The 23,734-nt window shown below is 41.9% G+C and overlaps 1 protein-coding gene and 1 long non-coding RNA gene across 2 annotated transcripts in view; one reads left to right on the forward strand and one right to left on the reverse strand.

The window, feature by feature from the left end:
- The window catches only part of LOC104482491 (CUGBP Elav-like family member 4), an 829,267-nt gene that overhangs the window by 365,783 nt on the left and 439,750 nt on the right, over nucleotides 1-23,734 (reverse strand). The window contains 1 exon segment of the mRNA XM_086769726.1: nucleotides 7,059-7,107. Within this exon segment, the coding sequence (XP_086625852.1) occupies nucleotides 7,059-7,107 (49 nt within the window).
- LOC147596652 (uncharacterized) overlaps nucleotides 1-23,734 on the forward strand; it is a 322,521-nt gene that overhangs the window by 29,927 nt on the left and 268,860 nt on the right. The gene's annotated exons all lie outside the window — the stretch shown is intronic.

The raw sequence follows: 23,734 nt of genomic DNA on the forward strand, positions 1-23,734 counted from the left end.
AAATGATGTGTATGCCTTGGAGAAAAGTTTTCTCGACCTTCAGTATCTCTTGAGTCTTAAAACTTCTTGCAAGCTGTGATACTATAATCTGAGATCTCAGCAGGCAAGGGGCAAAACCCTTCTCACTGAAATTCCCACTCAGAGAAGAGTTCAGTCTGCATCAAAACTGCAGGGTTGAGCCAGTCTTATTTTAGATTACTCAATAATAATCTCTGTGTGCCAACAGATGAGGATGCTGACTATAGTCCAGACATTTCCTAGCTCCTACATCACACTAAAACTCACTTTCCAGAAAGACTCAGGATTACTCTAGAGTCAAAGGATACCTTACACCATTTTTTATTGTTAAGTACAAAACGTGCCTCTTTTTATCCCAATTTTAAATGACCTGCAACCAGTGAGTTTTCTGCCAGATACCTCAGTTTCTTTTGTACTAATTCTTCTCTTTGCCATTCCTCCTTACATTACATTTTGCACCAGACCTCTTCTAAGACCTCTGCCTTCCTGGTGCCGCAATCAGCAATATTTTGACATGTGGAGAAAGGTGGGATGTTATTCATTGCAGGTCTTTCCCAGGGATTGCTTGTGCACTTTCATTAAAGTATTGCTTGGTAAAATACAGAAAAAGAACTCACACAATAGGAGTAAAGACAACACCAAGCCCCTCATACCTAACTCATTGCTGACTGTATAGGGAATGTTGGTGCATCACTGTTCCAGGAGCTGGGCTTGGACTCAGTGTGAGAACATTTTGATCCTTTGTGAATGTCAGACCAAATGCACAAGGAAGAAGCTTGGAAAATCTTAACAAGCAAATTAAATCTGTAAGGTGCACGCATCAGTCACCCTTACTTTATTAAACATCAGGCAAAAAAAATGGCCTATATGTTCCCTTTCCACTAAATGCTTCTCTGAAAGAACAGTAAAACATGCCTTCCATTTTTTTTAAAAAATGCCCATGTAACCATAGCTACAACTTCGTCAATAGAAAAATACATAATAAATGGATTGTTATTTCAACTCTTTTGTGAGACAGTTCATTAGAAACTTCATTTGTCTACACGGACTGCACTTATTCAGCTATATTCTAATAAAATGCACATTGCTTCCAATAAAGGGAATGTATTTACTATTGATGTGCTATAAACTACTATACAGATGTGTTATTATATCCCTGTGTAATAACAAGCCAATTATAATGATCAGCAAAACCTTTACAATAAAGTCGATGCATGAGGAGTGATTATCATAATGAATTCTAACTGTTCAGTGCCATAAATGCTCTGCAATAAATTGTGTAGTGTATCTATAAATATATTATTAATGCTGTATAAAACTCCATTGACAAGCAACCTTTACATTAAAAAAAAGATACTAGGATTGTAATGTGTCCCTGAGTTCACCTAGGATGTTGAGCTGTATTTACAAATGTGGATTTTCTTACAGGATTACATGTTTATTTTCTCCACTCTCCTCCTCCCACCACTTCTTCTATTTTGGTCCTGTCATTGAAAAACTTCCAAATATCAGCCTGCAGTGTGAGGGTCCTTGATCATCCACCATATTTTATTTTTGGTCCTGTACGCATCATTTTGGGCACAAGTACAGGCTTTCATTGGTGTCTTAACCCTATGACACTGACAGCCTGACATGCAAGAATGCCAAAGGCACTAGCCACAAGAAATGAGAAAATAAAAGCATATCACAACCTAAGTAGGCAATGCAGAGTGAGAAGAAGGGAATTGAAGTTACATAATTGATCAAAACTTGCATGGTAGCAGAGAAAAGAACTGATATAAAAACCTGAAGGCAATGAGCTCCCCAGCCTCTCCCCAGACTCTGCTCTAGACTCTCCTCCTTCTTGTCAGTAAACTATTATGTTACAGATGCTTTATGAAAAATGTGCAATATGATTTTTTTTTCCTTTTATTCCCTTAATATTTGATTTTAAAAGGTTGTCCTTAGGACATATGCTAGAACACAATGTTCTGTGGATCTTTTCCAGTTCCTATTGATGGGCACTCTTTCATCGATTTCAATCACGATGGAAAGGGCAGATGTGAACAAAAGTTTGATGTCCTTTATACTCTTTCATCAGGTGAGTGTGGAATGGAGCACATCAACCTTCAGCAGAGTTATTGAATATAAAGCACTACACATGAGGATCCACCAGAGCCTTTTTTCTCCCCCAGAGTTAAGTCTTACCAGACAGTGCAGAGCATGAATGGGGCCATCCAGAGCCACTTTGAATTAACTAATTCATTTGCATGCTGGTACATTCTGCCTGCGTGAATATACAGCTCTGTGAGGACACAAGGTGTCAGCTGTCAGTGGGGTCATGCAATCCTGAATTTCCACAATGAATCAGGAGATTTTTATTTCCCATTGACTGTAATCAGTCCCTCAACAAGCCACACCTAGAAAGAGAAGATTTCCATGAGTACTAAAATGCTCTTTCTAGATCAGGTTTATTTAAGGGCTAAAGGGAAAACACTACAGATTTTAACAGATATTCAGACCTGGAACAAAATCCAATGGACAGATCTTCCCTTTGAACCCAGTGGCTTTGAGCATTGCTGTAGAAGGATCCATCATGCACAATGGGCTCTAAAGCTCAGCTCTTCCTTTCAAAGACTGTGGCTTCACCTGAACTGAGAGAAAGGAAGAATGTCCAAATCTGGGTGAGATTCTTGATTCTGACCTGGACTCGATATGTCCCTGTTCACATGGGGAAAAAAACAGGACATATAGGCCAGAAGGGGCCAGAGTGATGCTCCAGACTGTGGGATATCTAAGGTGGCCTTCGTTGTCCTAGGCCCAGCTCCTTCACCAGTCCTTGACTAGACAGACAGAGAGGTGAATGCACTTCAAGGCATTGGCATCTCTCCCTCTTAATACTACAGCATCTCCAACAGCCATTCCTCAGGAGCCTACCTTGTCAATGATACCAAGGTTTTCTGTTCATCCTGACACTTCCCCAGCCTCTGGTTAGGTTCTTGCTTTTTCTTTTTTTCCTTTGACTCATTAACTCATCTCCTCTCCGAGTGGATTTTTTTAACAGAATATTAGATTATTTTTAAAAAGTCATTCCTTCTCTTTACCCTTCACATAGACATACTGCAACTCAGCACCAGTGTGCTGTTTAATATTGGATATGTAATTAATAAATATATTTAGATTTAGGTATGGGGGTATTTTTTTTTAATTCATCCTGCAAAAAAAGTGAAAACCAGCTAATTAATCATGTTTGGGGCAAATGTCAGGAAGAGGAGATGTATGAGACTTAGGAGGAGGATTTAGCATGGAGTTGGAAATCTCCTTTCAAACTGTAAAGGAAGATAAAGAGGGAGAGAGATATTGTTTAAACTGTTGTGGGCACCAAGGAAAAGAAAAGGGAATATGAGGCCCTGGGGGTGGTAAATGATTTATCCAGAGGTCTTGAGTCCAGACCTCATAAAATGTGAAGATAGGAGCTGTTATTGCCCAACTAATAGTCTTAGCCCTACAAGTGCAATGGTCACAGCAAAGGCTGGCACACCTGTGTTGTATGACTTCTGCAAGTCCCTGTCTGTGCCTGGCTCTACTTGAGCTATGAAAGATTAGAGGGAGTCATACTGGGCTTATGGAGATGCTGAAAGAGTTAAAAGGGATGTGTTCATGGAGAAATAAGCTTGGATCTTTTCCCCCAACTGTGAGAAGGGAGAACATTATCTGTCTCCTTGGGGTATTTGCCAGTGCCATCTGCCTGCTCCTGCTCAATGAGTGTGGGGACCATAAAAGAAGAGATGAGCAGATGAACAAAAAGTTGTGGCAGGCCACATAAAATTAGGTTGTCCTGGGAACAGGACATTTCCTTAGCATGCTCTCCAGCTTCTGGGGTGGGGAGTCTTTTAAAGACCACAAAAGGCATAAGATAGGGAATTGCTGGTAAAGTGGCTTCCACAGAGCTTGATGTGCCAAGCAACACATACAGCTCAGAGATAAGGAAGAGATGAGAATTTCAAAGGTACAACCCTGATGCATGCATAGTCCCAGACTTAAGACTTCTTGCACGCAGGTATAGCCTAAACTCCAGCAGTTTAGAAGAGGCTCTCTTCTTCAGACCTTTCTGGTCCGAAGGTCTGAGCAATGAAATTACTCTTTGCAAAGTGCTTCCAAGAAAGAAGGAAATCCATGTGACATTGTTACATGTGAAGCCAAATCAAGCTGAAGGTAACCAGTTTTGCTTGATTTCAGCACCTAAACAGGCCTGAATCTGGCAGGTCGAGGGAGGGGATTCTGCCCCTCTACTCTGCCCTGGTGAGACCCCACCTGGAGTACTGTGTCCAGTTCTGGAGCCCCCAACACAAGAAGGACATGGACCAGTTGGAGAAGGTTCAGAGGAGGCCACAAAGATGATCAGAGGGATGGAGCACCTCGCCTATGAGGACAGGCTGAGAGAGTTGGGGCTGTTCAGCCTGGAGAAGAGGAGGCTCCGGGGAGACCTGATAGCGGTCTTCCAGTACCTCAAGGGGGCCTACAGGAAAGATGGGGAGAAACTCTTCAGCAGGGCCTGTTGTGACAGCACAAGGGGTAATGGTTTCAAAATAGAGGGAGGTAGATTTAGATTGGATATTAGGAAAAATTTTTTACACTGAGGGTTGTAGAACACTGGCCCAGGTTGCCCAGAGAGGTGGTGGATGCCCCATCCCTGGAAACGATCAAGGCCAGGTTGGACGGGGCTCTGAGCAACCTGATCTGGTTGGAGATGTCCCTGCTTCTTGCAGGGGGGTTGGACTAGATGGCCTTTGAAGGTCCCTTCCAACCCTAACCATTCTATGATTCTATGATTCTGTCTTGCAGCCCTAATGAAGTCTTTTGATGTGCTCCTAAGATATATGGCCTCCTTTTTAGCATTCTATTTGACATGTCTGCTTTAACCGGTGGGCTGGTGAAGAATGTAAGTTTTCATACAATGATGCCGCCCTTGGGTGCCAATTGTTCTTTTCTCCCATAGTTGCCCTTGAGTCATGCCGTCCTGAAACATCACCATCCCAGAAGCAGTTTGTCAGTGGGGAATTAGGACAACGTGTCTTTCACACCAATGATGAGTGCACCCACTTGGCCTCTATTTATGATAGGAGCAATATGGGAGCAGAGAGGATGAGAAAAGATGAGGTTTCTGTATATTGGGGAGATAATTACCTAAAATACAATGGGGAGGGAACCACTGGTATGACAGATAATGTAGAATCAAACCGCCACCAGAGCCCTTTGCAGTTCAAACCACCCCTCCTGAAAGCAGCTGCTCTTAGCAGAAGAGTTTGAAAAACCTTCCCAGAAAGCCAGGCATGTGTTCTCTATTAGTGATTTGCATTAAAAAAGAAAATAACTAAGAGTGATTGAGAGCTACATACCCTGTAGGTGCACTAAGCAAATTGTCCAGCCTAATTATTATCTTTTGGTATATTTAATTAAATAGACAAAAGGCCCTCCCTTCACTCTCTCTGTTGGTACAAACTCCACTGGAATGCACATAATATCCCCTCACTTGCCCAGGCAGCTGAGCCTTTCCCTTTTCCCCTAGGAGGTCGACATTGACAACTGTCCATGGCTTACCCACTCCTACTCAGACATGGAGACAGATCATCAAATGGGAAGAGAAAGGGAGTAAATTGGTCTGGTTGTGTTAAAAAACACTGGACAATGCCGTATGATGTGACATGCCTTTGTTGCAGGTTAGAAACATGCCGTGGCCCTTGATAATGGAACTTGCCACAGCCCTTCCTTACAGAGCCTCTGTCAACCTGCTGGTTTCACCATTCCGTAACACCAGCCCTTTAACTACAAGCTATGTACAAAGTCTTGCAATGACTTGAGTCACTGGAGAGTTTCAGCCTCACACTGACACAGTCAAAGCCTCTGGAATCCAAAGCTTTCAACTGAAAAAAGAACACAATTTCATTGCCTTTTGTCTGTAAGACATCTTACTCCTTTTAACTAGTTGTTGCTGGGGATTTCCACTAATGCCAGCACAGATAGTCATCCCATAAATGAGCAAGAGTTTACATCCATGGTGGAAATGAGAGTTTTCACACATCTAAGAGCCACATCATTAACAAATGACAAAATCTACTCCCACATTTATATGATATGTAAGCACTAGTGTTTTTACTGCATATATGGGCAAAAGCCTCTCCTTTTTTTCCACAAAGAGATAATGATAGAGAAATAGGAAGCATCATGTCATTGTATATATTTGTGTATATATATAAATGTATAGATATTAAAAAAAAGCAGAACCAAAATTTATCCAGCATAACAGACCATCTCACACTTTCCCAGCGAGCTCTGTGTTTGATCTGACAGGCTCCTATTAGAAGAATATGGTGAAGCATCACCACATCAGTTCTGGTAGAAAACCTTTTACAGGAAACACCTTATCACAGGTGATCTATTGAATGGACACTTAGCAAAGCCTTCCAAATCTACTGTGCAGGATCGAAAAGCAAAAGACCAGCTCCTGATTTCAACTACACATGCGCAAATCCTGAATAACTCCCTGGGACTGAGAGAAGTCTTCAGTTTCCACAACCGGTTTATCCAAATAAGCTGATACAGGTGCAGAAAACCCTGCTACCTCAGAATTTGCTTTTTCCAAAAGCAGAGTTGCTTCAGTCCAAGCAGAAACAACATGGTCAGAGAAACCATAAAATATCTGCTTTAACCTAACAAAATTAAACACCTCTGCAGCTCAGCCCAACATAGGTTTGAAAAACTTATGTTGCCATCACTGCTGTTAAACTTGGTTAAGTCAGCACCTGATGCTTCACTTCTTAACGAGGCAGTTATTTGTTTCCCAGGCAATCGCTGGCACCTGCCTACCTTTTAAAATAAAATAATAATTGAATATGAGGAAAAGGAGATGAAGTAAAGGAGATTTAATAAAGAGAATCTTTGCTGCAGAGGGAATTTCTTTGGCAGTGATTATGTTACTAATTGATCAGCGCATTGCCTGAGAGAAGCCAGAGACAACAATTATACTTAGCACTGTGGCTGAAAGCAATGCAGTCAACTACCTCCTCGGCTTTCACTGTCCGCTGGTTTCACCTGGATGGGTCTGTTCATCTGTAAGAAAGAGCAAAGAGAGATACATAATTAATGGTGGAATCAAACATTCATATACAGAAGCTTGCTTTGTTTTTTTTACCATGTATCATAGTTAGCATCAGAATTTACTCCACAATTGGGGGAAAAAGCAATTAGTAAGCAAATAAGTAACTGCAGAGTACAGAATGCTTCTTGGTCTGAGGTAAATCAGTGTTACCCCATTTACCTGACAGGGGCTCTGTTGAATCACATTGGGAAAGGGATCTGACTAATTTCACACAGGTCATGAAATTTTAAACATAACTTTTAAAATTTCTAGTAGTTTCCTCTGGAAACACTACTGTGTCAGAGCAGACATCATCTACCTGAACTTGTGCAAAGCTTTTGACACTGTCCCGCATTACATCCTTCTCTCTAAACTGGAGAGACAGGGGTTTGATGGATGGACCACTCGGTGGATAAGGAGTTGGCTGGATGGCCACACTCAGAGAGTGGTGGTCAACGGCTCAATGTCCAAGTAGAGACCTGTGATGAGTGGCGTCCCTCAGGGGTCCGTGCTGGGCCCGGCCCTGTTCAACATCTTTGTCGGCGGCATGGACAGTGGGACAGAGTGCACTCTCAGCAAGTTCGCCGATGACACCAAGCTGTGTGGTGCCTTTGACACGCTGGAAGGGAGGGATGCCATCCAGAGGGACCTGGACAGGCTGGAGAGGTGGGCCTGTGCCAACATCATGAAGTTGAACCAGGCCAAGGGCAAGGTCCTGCACCTGGGTCATGGCAATCCCAGGCACAAATCCAGGCTGGGCGGAGAATGGATGGAGAGCAGCCCTGAGGAGCGGGACTTGGGAGTGCTGGTGGACGAGAAGCTCAACATGAGCCGGCAATGCGCCCTTGTGGCCAACGGCATCCTGGGCTGCATCAAGAGGAGCGTGGCCAGCAGGTTGAGGGAGGTGATTCTCCCCCTCTACTCTTATACCTCTCTCTCTCAAAACAAGCATTTGGGACCATCATTATCCCCAGAGCTGCTCACTCCCAGGAGACAGGGCAACAGATATCCACAATCATCTTCACTGGTAGTGCTTAACATGATGTGGGTGTCTGATGAACAGGGGTGAGGATATACCCCTCCTGTTAATAGCTTGAGATGCAGATTGGATCAGAACCAGCTGAGATTTTAATCTGAAAGCCCTTCCCTGCCTCTTCCTCCATGTCACTGAAAGCATTCCATACACTATGAATATGGACTATTCAAAATACCTTTCTGCATGTGGAATGAAATTATCATTAGATTTGGCGACCAAAGAAAGTGCAAGTTCAAACAGGCGTCATCACAAGGAGCAGGAAGTCAGAAGGCAATGGGAATCTCCCAAAATATTTCAAATTGGCTGATGACTGTCACAGGGTGCCTTCAGGTGGGTGATACTGTCCCTCCCTTATTTGTGGCTTATCACAGTTGGGTAGCAAGGCTGTTAGTTTTCTTTTTTCTCTTTTTCCTAATTTCCCTTTTTTTTATAGTAGTTCATAATCATTTAGATTTATTCTAATTGCTCTGCACACATATTTAGCAATAAAAAGTTATAAAGCTGGCTGACAAGTACGTTAAGATGATGGAGAGCCTAGCAGATCCTGCTGCATTGTTGTCTCTAGAGGAAAATGTACTTAGCCATAAACTGACTACAGTTAAACTTGCACTCAGGAAGAGAAGGATCAATGGCTCCAGACACTACTGAGCAATTTCTGCTCTCCTGTATGCCTGTATCATCCAACAAACTCCAGACAGTTGAAGTGCTAAAACCAACAAAGAATTTGGTACTGGACAAACCTTTTATCAGCCCCTGCTTCCACAACTGTAACGATGAACTGCTCTTTTTCAGAGTTGGATGTGATCAATTTGCAAAAGGCAGAAAAGATCATCAGACCATTTAGTAAAAATGAGAGGAGACTAATATTTGTGGGGTTTTGGTTGGTGGTTTTTTTTTTTGAGATTGAGGCATGAAAAAAAGAAGACAATCCTTAAGAAAGGGAAAAAAAAAAGAGGGAGTGAATGAGCATCCAACAGAGGAAGAAAAAACTGGGGAAATTAATAAGTAATAGGCTAGTGTAATTTAATATACACTACGATTTATACACTTGACAATTTATTTATAGACCAAAGAGAAAGTGCTCCCTGCACAGAGCTCATAATACAAATTGAGATCATCTTGACATGAAAGATACCAATTATAGGGAGAAACACTGAGAGGAAAATATTTAAGTTTCCTCTCTCCATTTATGGAACTTTTTTTTTTTTTACGCAGACACTCTGGGAGCAAGGAGCTTGTATGGGGAGCAGAAAAGGGCTAAGTGGCGAAATAATATGGCAGAAAGATGTACCTTCACCAATCCTGGGAAACACCTTCTTGGGGAGAAGGGAATTCAAGCTTTCTGCTTACTATTCAGCTGGGAATTGTCATGGGTTTAATGCAAAGAAACCAAAGTTTATACTTCAAAAATTGCAGTCTTCTGAATAGTGGTTGGAGGAATATTGATAAGGAAATCTTTAATATCTGTCCTGTCTTGGTGAACCATGACAGTGTGCTAGGAGAAAGATTTGCCAGTCAGCAAATCTGATTAATGCCATGGGTATCCATATGGAATCATAGGAACTACAGATGTGGCCGTGAGGTTTTATTGATCCTTATCACTAGAAGTCTTCAAAAGATATTTGATAACATGGGAAAAGACCTAGGTATGCTGATCCAGCATTTAAACTGACAGATGGACTGGATTAACTCTGTTAGGCTCTCCTCTAGGATGTGCTACACTTTTGTACATTGCAATGGTCCTTCTCTCCTCTGCGCATGGATGCATTTGTGCTCTCCTTTGAAATATGATCATGGTTCCTTATTCTGTATTATCTCCATTCTGCCACAGTGAAAGAAGTATACTATTTTACCATTAGTTAACCCAGAAAAAGTTTATCTCCTCTTTATAGCCTCCCTCCTGTCCTTTAGGACCTGACTAAAATTTTTTTTTCTCTACATAAGCTGTGAAGATTCCTGACATTATGGTACCAGAATGCCTAATAGTCATCAAACCATAATAAATCAGGACATTGTGTTTATCCTCATTCATGTTTCAGAGTCCAATTTGGCCACAAATTTACTTTGAAGAGCCTCACTTAGCAGCAATGCCATAACAGAGGTGTGCTGAGGACCACCGAGGCACTAAGGGATTTAGGCAAGAACAAAAAAATTTAATTTGGGTTTATGGTTACATATGACAGACTCAATTTCCAAAAGGATGTCAAGCGGATGGCAAACCAGAGTTTTATTCACAACTGTGTTCTCAGTGTGGCCTCAGGCATAACCTGTGTCTCAGATTCCTTGTCTGTATTGGAAAATACGGGCACTGGGTACCAATACAGCTGTGAATTGGTCCCATTTCAGGAAGAGGGGTTGCACATCCTTTTACCACAAATGCCATAAGCACTTGGGTTGATGGAGAAGTTAGAACTTCAGGTGCATCACACTTCTCATTTTCATTTCATCCTTTGTATGTTCATCACTGCTGAAAACCACCTTTACACCTTTATCACCTTTGCACACCTTGGACAAGATGATCATACTTGTTACACTTCATACCCTTCATTTTGGGTTTTCCTTCCTTTTGCCTCAAACTAACCCATTCAAACCATGCCAGATGTCATCCTCTCATACCAACTTGGCAATTGCTGCACCTACCCCCACGCCAATCCTCCCTGAAAGTAGAAACACAACATCATTTTTCATGTCCAATTACAGCCACTGTGGTGTCACTGTTAAAAGGGAGCACAGGTACTCCTGGCAAAAAAAGGTTTTGAGTTACAAGAAGCAATGAATTACAGCAAGCCCTTTTTCAATTCTCCTCAGAAACGAAATGTCAGAGCTTGACATCCCAGCGCCATCAGCTACAGGCCACTGCAGGAATTAGATAGGGGACAGATGTTTTTCTGCATCATGATTTTTTTTTTCCTAAGGTTGTCATTTTCTTCCCCACTAACCTTTTTCTGCTCCCTCTGGCTTTGATATTAATTTAGAGCAGGTAAAAGGATCACCTGGGACAGAAGAATAGGAAGCAGAGACAGCTGATTTCTCATTGTCTCCATCTTTCTTCTTCTCACTGTTCCTACTACTCTTTCCATTCTTGTCTGACTCACTTCTTCTTTAGTCTTTAATATACTTGGTGTTTCTAGCCAGGACAAAGACTCTACTAGGCTTGAGAATGGACAAATGCAGAGATAAAAAGAAGAAGAAAGGAAAAAAAAAATAAAAAAGGATAGAGACACCCTGAATAGCTTCAAATGTGATCTAAGACAAGAAGGAAAGTGAGAAGAGGGAGAGATTACTGAAGATCACTGAAAGGTCATTAATGTTTAGGAAAATCATGTCCAAGGCAGAAGAGAGCTGTGCTTGAGATAATCTGCTGATTGTGCTTAAGGAAGAAGTCACTTCAGGAGATAAAAAGTGATTCTAGAGCTTGTATGACCACGGAAGATGACCACAGTGATCATCTATCTAATAATAGTATTTCCACCCCTCCTTAGGGGGCTTAAGAAATTTGAGTACTCACTGAGAATAGATTGGGGGGTTTGATTAAGGCTTTTTATCAAAAACTGTGAGGAAAGGTATTCTATTGTCTATGTTTCCCAAAATTCTGAAAGAGCAAGTCTGATACAGTGTAGAAAATAGAGGTGTTAACCTCTGACAAGGCCTGTTTCCAGCTCTGCACTAACCTTCTGGATGAATTTGAACATATCATTACATCTGCCTCTTTCTCAGCTTTCTCTTCTGTACAATGAAGATAAAGATACCCTAATGTACCATGAAGGTGGTTGATGAAAAAAAAGTATCTAAATGCTGATGTTAAACAAACAAACAAACAAACATCCAGTCATTTCTATATCTGAACTATGTGGATATAATAGCAAATAACAAAACTTTTGTTGTAGTTCAGCCCTGATCGGGACCAGACTGCGCAGTCTCTCTCTCACTCCCACCACACTCCGAGAGAACAGGGAGAGATGATATAAGGAAAACGGCTCAAGGTTTGAGATAAGGACAGGGAGAAATCCTTAAAGTTACCGTCACGGGCAAAACAGACTCGACTTGGGGAAAACTATTCATTTATTTCTAAAACTAGCAGGAGAATGAGACAGAGAACAAGATAACCTCCTCCCACCCCTCCCTCTTCCCGGGCTTAACATTATCTCTACCTCCTTCCTCCCCCTCCAAGCAGCACAGGGGGGAAGAGGGAATGGGGGTTGCGGTCAGTTCATCATACGTTGTTTCACGCCGCTGCTTCATTGTCGGGTGAAGAACTCCTCACATTTCTCCCCTGCTCCTTCGTGAGGTCCCTCCCACGGGCCACAGTCCTTTGTGAAACTGCTCCGGCGTGGGTCATCTCTTCCACGGGGTGCAGTCCCTCCAGAACAGCTGTCCCAGCGGGCCCTCCATGGGCCACAGCCTCCTTCAGGCATCCACCTGCCCCAGTGTGGGGTCTTCCACAGGCTGCAGGTGAATCTCTGCTCCTCTGTGGGCCTCCATGGGCTGCAGGGGGACAACCTGCTCCACCATAGTCGTCACCATGGGCTGCAGGGGAATCTTGGCCAGGAGCCACATTACTCCTCCCCCTCCTTCTTCACTGAACTTGGTGTTTGCAGCCGTTCCTCTCACAAGAAAAATTCTTCACAACAGGCTGGCAGACACCTGTTGGATACCTGGAGTATCAGGGGCACTTAGTGAACAATCCAGACCGAATGGAATTGTTATGTTTGTGAGCAGCAGGCCTCAAGGACATCACTGAAGCCGCTTGTGAGAAAGTAATGAAGGTGCCTGTAAGAAAGTACTGAAGCCACCTGTGAGAAAATAATGAGGCTGCCTGTGAGAAAGTAATGAAGCTTCCTGTGAGAAAGTAAACGAAGCAACCTTGAGAAGAAGGAAAACAGCTGGCATACGTGACTGGGGGGGCTGAACATGAAGCAGGGTGCAGGTGGAGAGAGCCGTGCGTGTGAACAAAGAGACTTAACGAATCATATTTTAGCTAAGAGCGCGTGCATGATATAGTTAGCCAATTGGTAGAGAGCTTGCGCATGATATGGAATTAGAAGGGCTATATTAACCGGGATGTATCAACAATAAATTGGCATTTGCTTGATCATATTGGTCGTCAGCAATGTCCGTGACTTCCGCGTCAGCAGACACCTCTCAGGATCTTTTTACATCTCATTCACATCTCATCTCTCCACTTCTTGCAGCCGGGCCGGGCCAAGTCAGGCTCAGTTGGTCGCCCGGCGGGAGGCCAGAGGGTGAGGCCTGCAAGGCCCACAAGGCTCGCACCTCCCCCTCTCTGCCCCCACTCAGCTGCTTCACATCTTCTCTTCTCTCTTTTTTTTTTCTGTTTTCCCCTACTTAAATACGTTATCGCAGAGGCGTTATCACGGAACATTCTGCTACCAATCGGCTTGGCCTTGGCCAGCAGCAGGTCTGCCCTAGGCCCGTCTGAGTCCACTGAACAAAGGGGAGCGACTTCTAGCAGTTTCCTACAGAAGCTACCACCTTAGGCCCCCCCTCACTAAACAAAACCAGAACACCTTTCTTGCTCAGTCATGTTCTGTTGTGTTTGGTATTGTTCAGATATTGACACTCTAAATCTATGATGAAACACTGCTGTGACGTAATCACAAAGGACAGGAGGATGATGGGAGCTAGCAGATCTTACAAGAAGTTTATTGGGCACTACTGCATCTCTGTAGATGGAAGAAAATCCCATCCCAGAACAACTTGCTTCCTAAAGATGCCATGTAGTTCTTGATGATCTCATGACATAGCTCAGATGTTAATTGGAGGTATGAATAGTTTAATAACTGCCCTGAAATTTCCAGAAAATATGGTTACTCCTTATTTCTTCAGTAGGAAAGGTTTCTCTGTTTAAAAACTCCCCCGAAAGCACTAAGAAGAATTTCATTTTACCACTTCTGCCAACTTTTTGGGGGTCTGCCATGTACACAATGGTAATTCCTCTGAAGTTAACACAGCTGTTTATGTGAGTAAAGGTACTGGCAGGAATGTGTTTGTAGGAGTGGGTCATAACTTTTAAAGCATTGAGCAAAATCTGCCATGATTGAAGGTCCTAAAGAAATGCAAAGTATATTAGTGTCAAAGTTGGAAAGGCCAAGAAAATCACCTACAACTGAATTGTGTGTGTGCAATTTCAAAGTTCAAGTAAATCACTCTGTACCTGATTCTGAGTGACATAATTGAATTACAGTGATCTAAACTAGATGGCCATAAGAGTGAATCCAAAGCTATCTCCTCTCTCTGAAGAAAAAAAACAAAGCCAGGGCCCAGGTCCTCAGCTGAGGGAAATTTCTGTGAATGTTACAGAATCAGGAAAGCTGCTTCAACATAGGTTAGCTACACAACCAGCCTTCTATATTTGTAAGGCATAGAGCAAAAACCTGCCTCTGTGGGAATATAGGTAAGTGCTGTGTTTGCATGAATTGCTATGTGATTACACATTAAGCATACTTTTGCGTGGGTAGTGCAAATTGATAGAATGTTGAATTAATGAAGGAGTAGGGAATGGAAGTGTTTTAGAAAGTTTGGTGAAAAAAATCACATTGGCTTGCCTTGTGGGAAGCACTCACTAGTAATGCATTACATCTGAAATGACTCTATCCCAAACCTTATCTGGGTAGTGGACTCTTAATTCCTCCCTACCACCCTCTTCCTCACCTGACAAGATGTGTGTCATAGACATGTACACAAATAGATGAGAAGACCTGAAATTGGAATGTATGAGACACATAGACAAAGGTAGTCCATATAGATGTAACCAAGATAGCCTTAAGCTCCCAGCATGGCTAATGAATAACTGTATCTAGGTGGCAACATAGAACTTAAATGAGTGATGTGAATATGTGCCAAGGGTCCTAGATCAGTTTTGCAATGTGCACTCAGTTCAAGTGTTTGTGGTTGTAGGTTTATCGGTGCCTGCACTGCCTATTTTAAAGCTTGCTCTCAGACCTTGTATCTGAGTGGTCTCACAGATGCTGTCTGTACTGATCTGCTCTGACATTGCCCAGCACTGCCTGCAGCTGGTTCTCATCTGGGCAGAAGCACAGTTTGGAGTGTGCTCAGGAGTTGCCTTGTTGAGGAAGTGCAGATAAGGTGGAAGGTAGGGCGTTCTCTGCATATGGGGCATGCCATGATTTTGTGCGTATTGGGCACACTCCACCAAGGCCAGAGGTCTCTTCAGCATGGATGTGAGCAGGGCAGGCAAGCAGACCAGAGAGACAGATGTACTACTCAAGGCATTATAGACATAACCCCTGCCCCCTCACTTAGAGATGAACATCTGTTCTTGTCTTTTCCTTATCCTGAGCCCATGACCTCTGGCTGTTGGCACTTCCCTGCTGTGCTCTTTCCTTTCTAAGCTTTATCTCTTCTTCTGAAGCAAGACCCAAATGCTACCTTTGGCACTAATGGTTGCTTGGCTTGATTCTGCAGACTTTAGGCAAGGCCAAGCTCCCATTGACTTCAGTGCTTTGAGTGCAAAAGGAGCTTGGCCACCATCCATCCAAGAAGATTAGACCTTCTGTGCTTGTGGCTTTGTATGCCTGGCCACAAAGATAAGAACCACAGCCAGCCCTTTTGCCCATGGACTGCCATTTAACAAACAACTGAGTAAACAGTGTAAATTAACTAACTGCTTTCACCAACTGCCAGAATAATGAAATAAAGGCTCTCAAAATTAGATATCTGAAAAACTTGCCTAAAGATAAACCCCTTAGCTGTGCACTGGATCAGCACTGCAGTTCCTGAAGAAGCTGGCAAAAAGGAAAATAACAAACAATAATTTTAAAAAAAAAGAAACAAACAAGGAAAGACTGAGGGAAAGAATAAGATTATCTTAATCTTGACGGTGCCCCTTTGAAGAACATTTTCTGTGAAGGGACTTAGAGCATTAACTTTTTCTTCAGTCCTTTTTCACAGCTAGAAAATGTATATTAGGGAGGATTTTAAGCCCATCCAGTTGCTCAAGTTAGTCCTCTGTTCCTAATAGCAAATGAACAAGCACAGGCAGGAACCTTGCAAATATTAGTACAACGTTCAAAAAGAGGAGAAAACAAAAAAATCCTTAGCTTCTCAAACATTTCCCAAATTGGGAAAAGCATGGAAGGCTTAAAAAACAAACCAAAACACCACAGTCTTTCCAAATTCCAGATCCTTAGAGTCAATGCAATTCCTGGTGCTAGTTTCAGCCCGTACAGAATCAGGCTCTCCAACACAAAAGGAGCTACACCTCTCCCTCATCTATGTATAACTGGTATCATCTGGTCCTATGTTTTGACAATTATCTATAACATAATTACCAGTCTGATGAGTGTCTCTGATTAATTATGCCATCCTTCAAAGTTGATCTGGGTACTTAGAATAAACAAACACCCTGGTTGGGTGACAAAGGTGATTTTCTGTGTCTGTCCCAGCCAGCAAAGGCTAACAATCTCATTCCACCATGTAGGGATGTGGTTGGAGACTCCCAGGGATACGTTTCTGATCTGTCATTCATGTGGACCTGCTTCTATTCTAGTCCCTGACCACACCCTGGTTTCCCTCTCCCAAATGATAAATATTTCCTCTCCACTGAGAGCTATCCAACAAGAACGATACAGGAACGATGTCTGATACTAATGCATTGCTGATGCTTTCCTCCTCTAATTATGCCTAAATGTTGCCTGCCTTTCTTTTCCTCCCTGAAAAACCACTTTTTTTCTTTTCTTGCATCAACATGTACCAAAGCATTAAACAAGACATTCCATTAATTTCTTCATCATCATAACTTAAGCCTGGGACATACTCTTTAAATATTCATTCAGCTATGAAAACTGGGCATTAAAATTTTAATAATATCAAGCTCATTTTAACTGACCTCCTGGGGATCTATTATGAAACAATTAGAATAAATATGATGATTGATTTGGTGTAACAGTTCACCTGTCCACATCTGTTAGTGGCCAGAAACAGCATGTCATCTTTGGCATCACAGCTGATAGCTCTAAGTTATTTACACCCTTCCTCCTCACCCTCAGTTGCTTTTCACTTGCTTGTGAGCTTGACTCCCTTGCTTGCTTGCATAGCATGTTCATCTTGGATAAAGTTGGAAGAGGCAAACCAGAGAGGCCTCATTGAGAAGAGAGAGCTCATCCAACTGCATTTCCTCCCTCCTTCCCCTTCTTGTGCTGTGGCATTTGATTAAAGATGGAGCGTTGATCAGAGCCACTAGAAGTTCAGCTATAAACTTTCTAGTGGTATTAGCCATTAACCTTTTTACAGTATGCATCTGAACTCCCAGGATCTGATTCTTCTGTGTGACTCAGTAGCAAGCCTAAGCAGCATTGACATGTTTGAACCAGTGTGGAGGAGAACAAGGCTTGCTGTTTTCTAGCAGCATCCTTCCAAAATCACAGCAGATAAATATTCTCAAGATGTGATGCTGAGAGTAAAAAAATCACAGAGAGGGAAATCGAGCAAGAAATCACACTACTTAAGAAACCTTCTGTTTCAAACTCAGGATGTTCTCAAATACACAGAAAGATAATTAAAATTAATTTTGGTCCACTGGGTGCTGAGCATATTTGAAATTTTGGGCCAGATTGTACTTGCTCTCTCTGCAATGTGAATTGAGTGCTACATGGTGTAAATATGAAATGAGATAAATTAGAGCCATGACCACTGAGAACAATCATGTTGGGCTTTTTTTAATCATCTACTTTAAATAATCTACTCATTAATTCTTTGAATTAGGGTATAATGCAAACCTCTCTGTATTTAAAGATAACCCTGATCTAGCCCTTTTTACAAGCACTGCCACTGTTTCTAGTTTTTGAGGCTTTACCATCAGTCTCCTGACATATGGTTTTCCTTAAATCCTCAAGTTCTGGACCCAAGCAACTTTTTAACAAGAATTTTAATTCCAGAATAAAAGAAAATTCTTAATGTCCAAAATATAACTCAAAAAAAAAGAAGATGTGAAAATAAAATCTCTCTTATTTGCATTATCATATCATACATGATTGCGCAAGGTAATTTATGATGGATGCATCTTTACAGTAGACGATGTTAATTATTAGAAGCATTATTTGCTTTTCACTGTTTTAAGCAGTTTCTTTCCTCTCTGTACTTTGCTTAAAGCAGATACTGGTCCTAAATCAATCATTTTCTTTTTCAAATTCAAATCAAGTACAGTTCTTGCTCCTATCCATCGTCTCTACTTCTGCATTATTTGCTTTTCAAAACCTAGTAAAAATATGTAAAGCTGCCCCAAAAAACTTTTTCTACTGAAAACTAAAGAAAACAAAAATACTTTGTCTAATTTTTATAGAACAAAAATGTACATAAAAAATCTTGAGACAAAATCCTTACATTTAGGATCGGCTCTTACTGTCAGAGCTCATTGTTACTTCTGTATGATGGACCTGGCACTTCATTTAGTTTACTTAGCGAGGAAACATAATACCTTATGGTAACAATCATTTGAGATCAACAGGTCTGTTTTTAGTGTTGGATATCACTCTCCAAAATCTTTGCCATGTTATTTGTTTTCAAGATACTTCTAACCATAATTCTTATGCCCTATATGCAACGACTTTTCCCATCTGAACCTTTTTATCTTTGCAGTCTCTGCACAAAAGATCATAGGTACACATGTCTAGTTAGATGAGCTCCTGTGACCATCCTCGTTATTTGCTGTCAGATCACATAAGTGAGGTGACACAGGTGAACTTGTGGGTGTTTCTATGCTGAAAGTGAAAAGTAAAATTTCTTGGGTTCATGCAGTTGGGGGAAATAATGGCTATGAATTGGCACTGACTGTTGAAACCATGCCTATTTGATTCCCGAAAGCATCCAGAAGCACAAGATGTCAACCACTACTAGCACTAAAGGCAGTTACCAAAGGTGCTTATCTGTAATGAGTGTAACCTACTCCTGTAAGATTTCTATATCCATTTAGGGTCTCCCTCTCTGTCTCTCCCACCCCCTGAAAAAGGAAGAGATGTTTTAAAATAAACTCAACTCATTACACATTATAATATGAAGATAAGAAAGGGATATAACAGTCACTTGATGTTGATTTTCTCAGAAGGAAAGAAGCAATTTGGAAAGTCTGGAGTCTACTTACTATGAACGAAGACTGTGTAAAGATATGGCCTTGAACTCTTTTTCAAAGTATATTACCTATGATTTTCTTCCCCACTTAGTTTCCTCCATGGATAAAGGCATTAGACAGTAATCTTTACCTTCAGGGCCCATTGTGAGGATTAATTAGATATTATTCCTACAAAATTGTAAAGTTCTAAAATGCTATATAAGCTCTCAGTGTTATTATAATGTGCCGTACTCTGCATAATGTATACCATTGCAATATTACTCCTTAGTTGTTCAAGACTACAGAACTGCTGCTACTAATTGATTTAATGGCTTCATATGTTGGTGATTTAATAAACCAGACTGCTTAAACCAGCAAGATTTTGATTAAATGGGATGTGTGCAAAGGGGAATTTATATTTGTTACAGGCTCCATAAATCCAAGGTATCAAGGCACAAATAATGCCGGTATAATAGTCAATTACACAGAGAGGAAGGAAGGACAGAGCTGGAAGCCATCTTTTGACCTCATTGTCATGTACTGCTGTAGTCAGATATTTTGGGCTTATCTTAGGAGTATGCACAAGTGACAGTGTGCACATACAGATGAGACACTGTGCTTCTCTGCTTCACTGCTCCCAGTGATTTTTTAAAGACAAGGAGGCTGTATCCTAGGTTATCATGCCCCTTACCTGACTTTAGAGAGAAACTCAATTGTTTCTTTCCAGCTGGCCTTATCCCCTAGTTTAGCTCTAATACTGGAAGGAAAATTGGAAATTTTGGGAGAGATCCTATTTGCTTAATGACAAGACTTAGATTGTACTTAAATCACAGATATCTCATGAAATACCTTCCTGAAGTAAGCGCCTGGCCTTGCCCATGCAGAGAAACATGCTGCTGGGAGAACTCCAGAGGGAGCTCTTGGCTGCCTAAATATAGACAACTAAATTATGCAGACCCAATTTCCTAGATGGAAAAATTAAGGATTTACTCCGGGAAGCCTGCTTCATTAGGTACTTAAAATGTGCTCAAAAGTTAGTTACTTCAGTACACAGACTGGATCACACCTTCAACTCCAGCAATTGCCTGTCTGCAGTGGTTCTGGACTGCGGGAGTGTCCCACTGCCTGCTGGAGTCAGTAGGAAAAATCTGCCCTGAACTTGGAAAAGCAAGGGAATGAATCCCTCCGTCTTGACAGTTTTCTGTGCTGTAAACGCCAATTCACAGCTGCTTCCATACCACAGGTCTGCACCACTGAGAGTTAAAAATTTTCTTCTTGCATTATCTCTCAAGAGCTTCAAGTCGGGCAAATCTGAAACCAAAGAGATCTTTTCTTTTGTCCATCTGACTCTGAAAAACAAAGTAAGCCAGGCACAGCTAGCCTGACTATTTTGTATATAAAGAACAGCACCCACAAAGCTAATGAGAAGCTTTTGTGGCTGTTTGTTGAGCATTGATAGATAATCAGGAACAGGTCCAAGCTGCAAAGTTTCATCCGTCAAAAGTTAGGCAGAAACTTTCCGTAATAGGGGCCAGCCACAAAATTCAGACACAAAGACAGCCAGCTTAGGAGGGCATATATCAGTTGTGCTAGTGGCTGGGATTATATCTTGTTCAGAAATCTGGCTCAATTAAAGTTACTCACATCTTTATCTGACCCAGCCAAGCTCAGCAGCCGAGACATCTGCACTTCTACAGGGCTCCATTCAGACACAGGAAGCTGCTGGGGTTTCATAGGAGATGAGGATGCCGGACCCTGCAGATCCAACCAGACAATGGGGACCTGAGGCTAAGCATGAGCCCTGAGCAGGCTTTCCAGCAGGACAGCCAACATTTTGTGGCTCCAAAGGAGCTGATGTCAGCACTTCCACTTTGGAGGGGAAGAGCTGGCTCAGCAGAAACAAAAAGTAGTAGGAGAGTGGGAAGTCTGACATCAAAACTGGATGTTTTTCCTTCTCCCTAAATATTGTGCTCCAGTTCAATGACAGATTATTGGTCCTGGTATTCATTAGTCTCTAGCCTACCTTACGGCAGGGGTCAGGCTGCTTGATGAAAATTGTCCTCCTTAGACTTAAAATCTGTCAACTTTGCTGAAGTTCAGGAAAGGTTTGTGCCCTCACAGAGCTTTGAGTAAAGACTCAGGACAATTTGCTTGTGGCTCCAAGTATTGTGCTCATTCCCTCCCAAGAATCTTATTACAGCATTGTCAGAAATGTTGTTTTGATTAATGTTAATTTCATGCCGGACCAAAGTGCCCCTCTCTGCGGTGTGACAAGCTCCATTGAGCCAGTGCTGGACAAAGGGAATTAAAAATTCAGTTCCTTCATGTGAGATGGTGTGTGTGTGCTTTTACTAAATAATTTATGGTCAATAATGCCAGGTTATTATAGGTCAATAACTTTCAATTATTCACTAGCCTTGCTGTGCTCAAACTGTCAGGCAGCACATCGGCATGTCAGCTCTCGAGAAGCAAAAAGTTCATGATGGGAGCTTTGGAAAAGCAAGCACAAACACAGCTTGAGCAGAGAAAAAGAAAACAGAGGAGGGAGAGAGTGTGAGAAGTTCTCATTGCTCTCAAGAGTATCTTGGGGAATGTGTGTGAGACATACTCTCTCTTTCTCATACATGCATGCCCACTCAGCCCCAAAATTCATTATTCCTGTGCTCCCAGCTGGTCAGATGTGCAACAGTCCAGATCTCAGGGCTGCGTAACCATAGAGTTGGTCCTGAATGAACATTATCCCTCATTAAGGTCTACAAGCTTGGGCTGAATGCCACAGTAGCCTGCAGGTTGTCTATGCTTTGTGTGTGGACAGTTAATGCTCACAGCTGTCTGCTCTGCACTGAGTACCCAAGAAAGGAAGAGTATCAGGTCTTTTTCAAGTCAGAGTGCAAATATCAAAAAAGAAACAAAAATGAAGAAATCAAAATTGCAGAACATCATGAAAATTGTATTTGCCCCAGTCACTAGTGCACTGGCACTAATGCTCTGTCCTGTGTCTCATGAGAAAAGGTGGTCAGGAGCCTCGAACAGTAGGCATGTGTAAATAATAGTCTGTCCTCATGGAGACTGCAGGAGGCAAAAGCCAGCCCTGTGATTTGTCAGCGACTCATTTTGCTCCTGTGGAGGGTCTGAGCATGCTGCTCGCAACCAAACATTTTGAGATGACAAGATAAGATGCAGGAATTGTGGCATGGACTCATCTCTTGTAAAGGGCAACCAGTGGAAAACGAGCTTCTGTGTGGAAAGTGGAAGCAGAGAGTAAGTCAAAGCCTGGGAGAGACAGGGAAGAATAGCTCCCACTTTTCATTGAAAATAGATTATCTAAGCTATCTGCCTAGAAGCCTTTTTGGATCTTAGCTGAGCAGTGTGTTGACCCTGCTTCCATCTAGCACTGAGAAGGTGCCTCCTTTATGAAACAGCTCGGCACTGATCACACTTTGTATGTGGAGAGGGACTCGACTTCGGGAAAAAGTGTTGCCTTTTCCTGATGTCTCAGGTAGTGGTCACTGCTGGAGACAACATCCTTGGCAGCCTTGGCTTTGCTGACTCCCATGTCTGCACAGCTGCCATGGGCAATGAGGAGTTAACAGCAGCTCTGAGGAGCTGGTCCATTTTTAATGTGAATAATGGGAATACTCTCCTTCAATTGCGTATTCAGCACAGGGATGTACAGAGATATAAAGTTAATCACTAGCTGGGCCACCTCTATTTTGAGAAAAAGAACTTTAATACCTCCTTTATCCAATGAAGTACCATTGTTATACCTGCATACTATGAAGGGTTTATTAAACCAGTGACTATCTATTCAAGATAAAGTGATCTGTATGGCCAACTGAGCACAGATCAGACAGAATGATGGGAGGTTATTGTTAAGATATGCAAATTCACATCCTATTGAAATGCAAACCCTCCAGATAAGATTTTTTAATAAATCTGGTCTTTTTTCACTGCATGAAAGTGGAATGTTTATTGATTTCAAGACCATATAATGGAATGTAATATCTGTTAGTCAGATCCTTGCCTCTCTTTCGATTACTGGAGGTACATGTTCTGGCTCCCGAAGAATTTTTGTTTTATGGTTTGGTACAAAAGAAAAGAGATTAAAACCCCTGAAATTAATTAACTTCCTTCTACCCAACACCCTCCTTGCTCCTCAACTGCTGTTATTAGTTACCCAAGTAAAAGGAAGCAGTACCCATCAACTGAGAAACTGTCCACTATTTCCAGTGTTAGGAAAAACAGCCAAAGGGAGAAATGCTGCTAGTGCAGAACACCTCTGTACAGCATAAGACAGAAATTAAGACTTTTGGATACCTTCCTTGGGATTACTACTACCATACTAGAGAAAGTTGAGTGAAGTTTTATTTCAACCTTCTGTAAAATAGGACTATGAAATAGCTTAACCTGACTTCTGTGTGTGTTTCTGGGTGTAGACTTGTTTAATGCATATATTCAGTGTGCTTTTATGAATTGT

The sequence above is a fragment of the Chlamydotis macqueenii genome, chromosome W (assembly GCF_036417535.1).
Source record: "Chlamydotis macqueenii isolate bChlMac1 chromosome W, bChlMac1.mat, whole genome shotgun sequence".
NCBI classification, from domain to species: Eukaryota; Metazoa; Chordata; class Aves; order Otidiformes; family Otididae; genus Chlamydotis; species Chlamydotis macqueenii.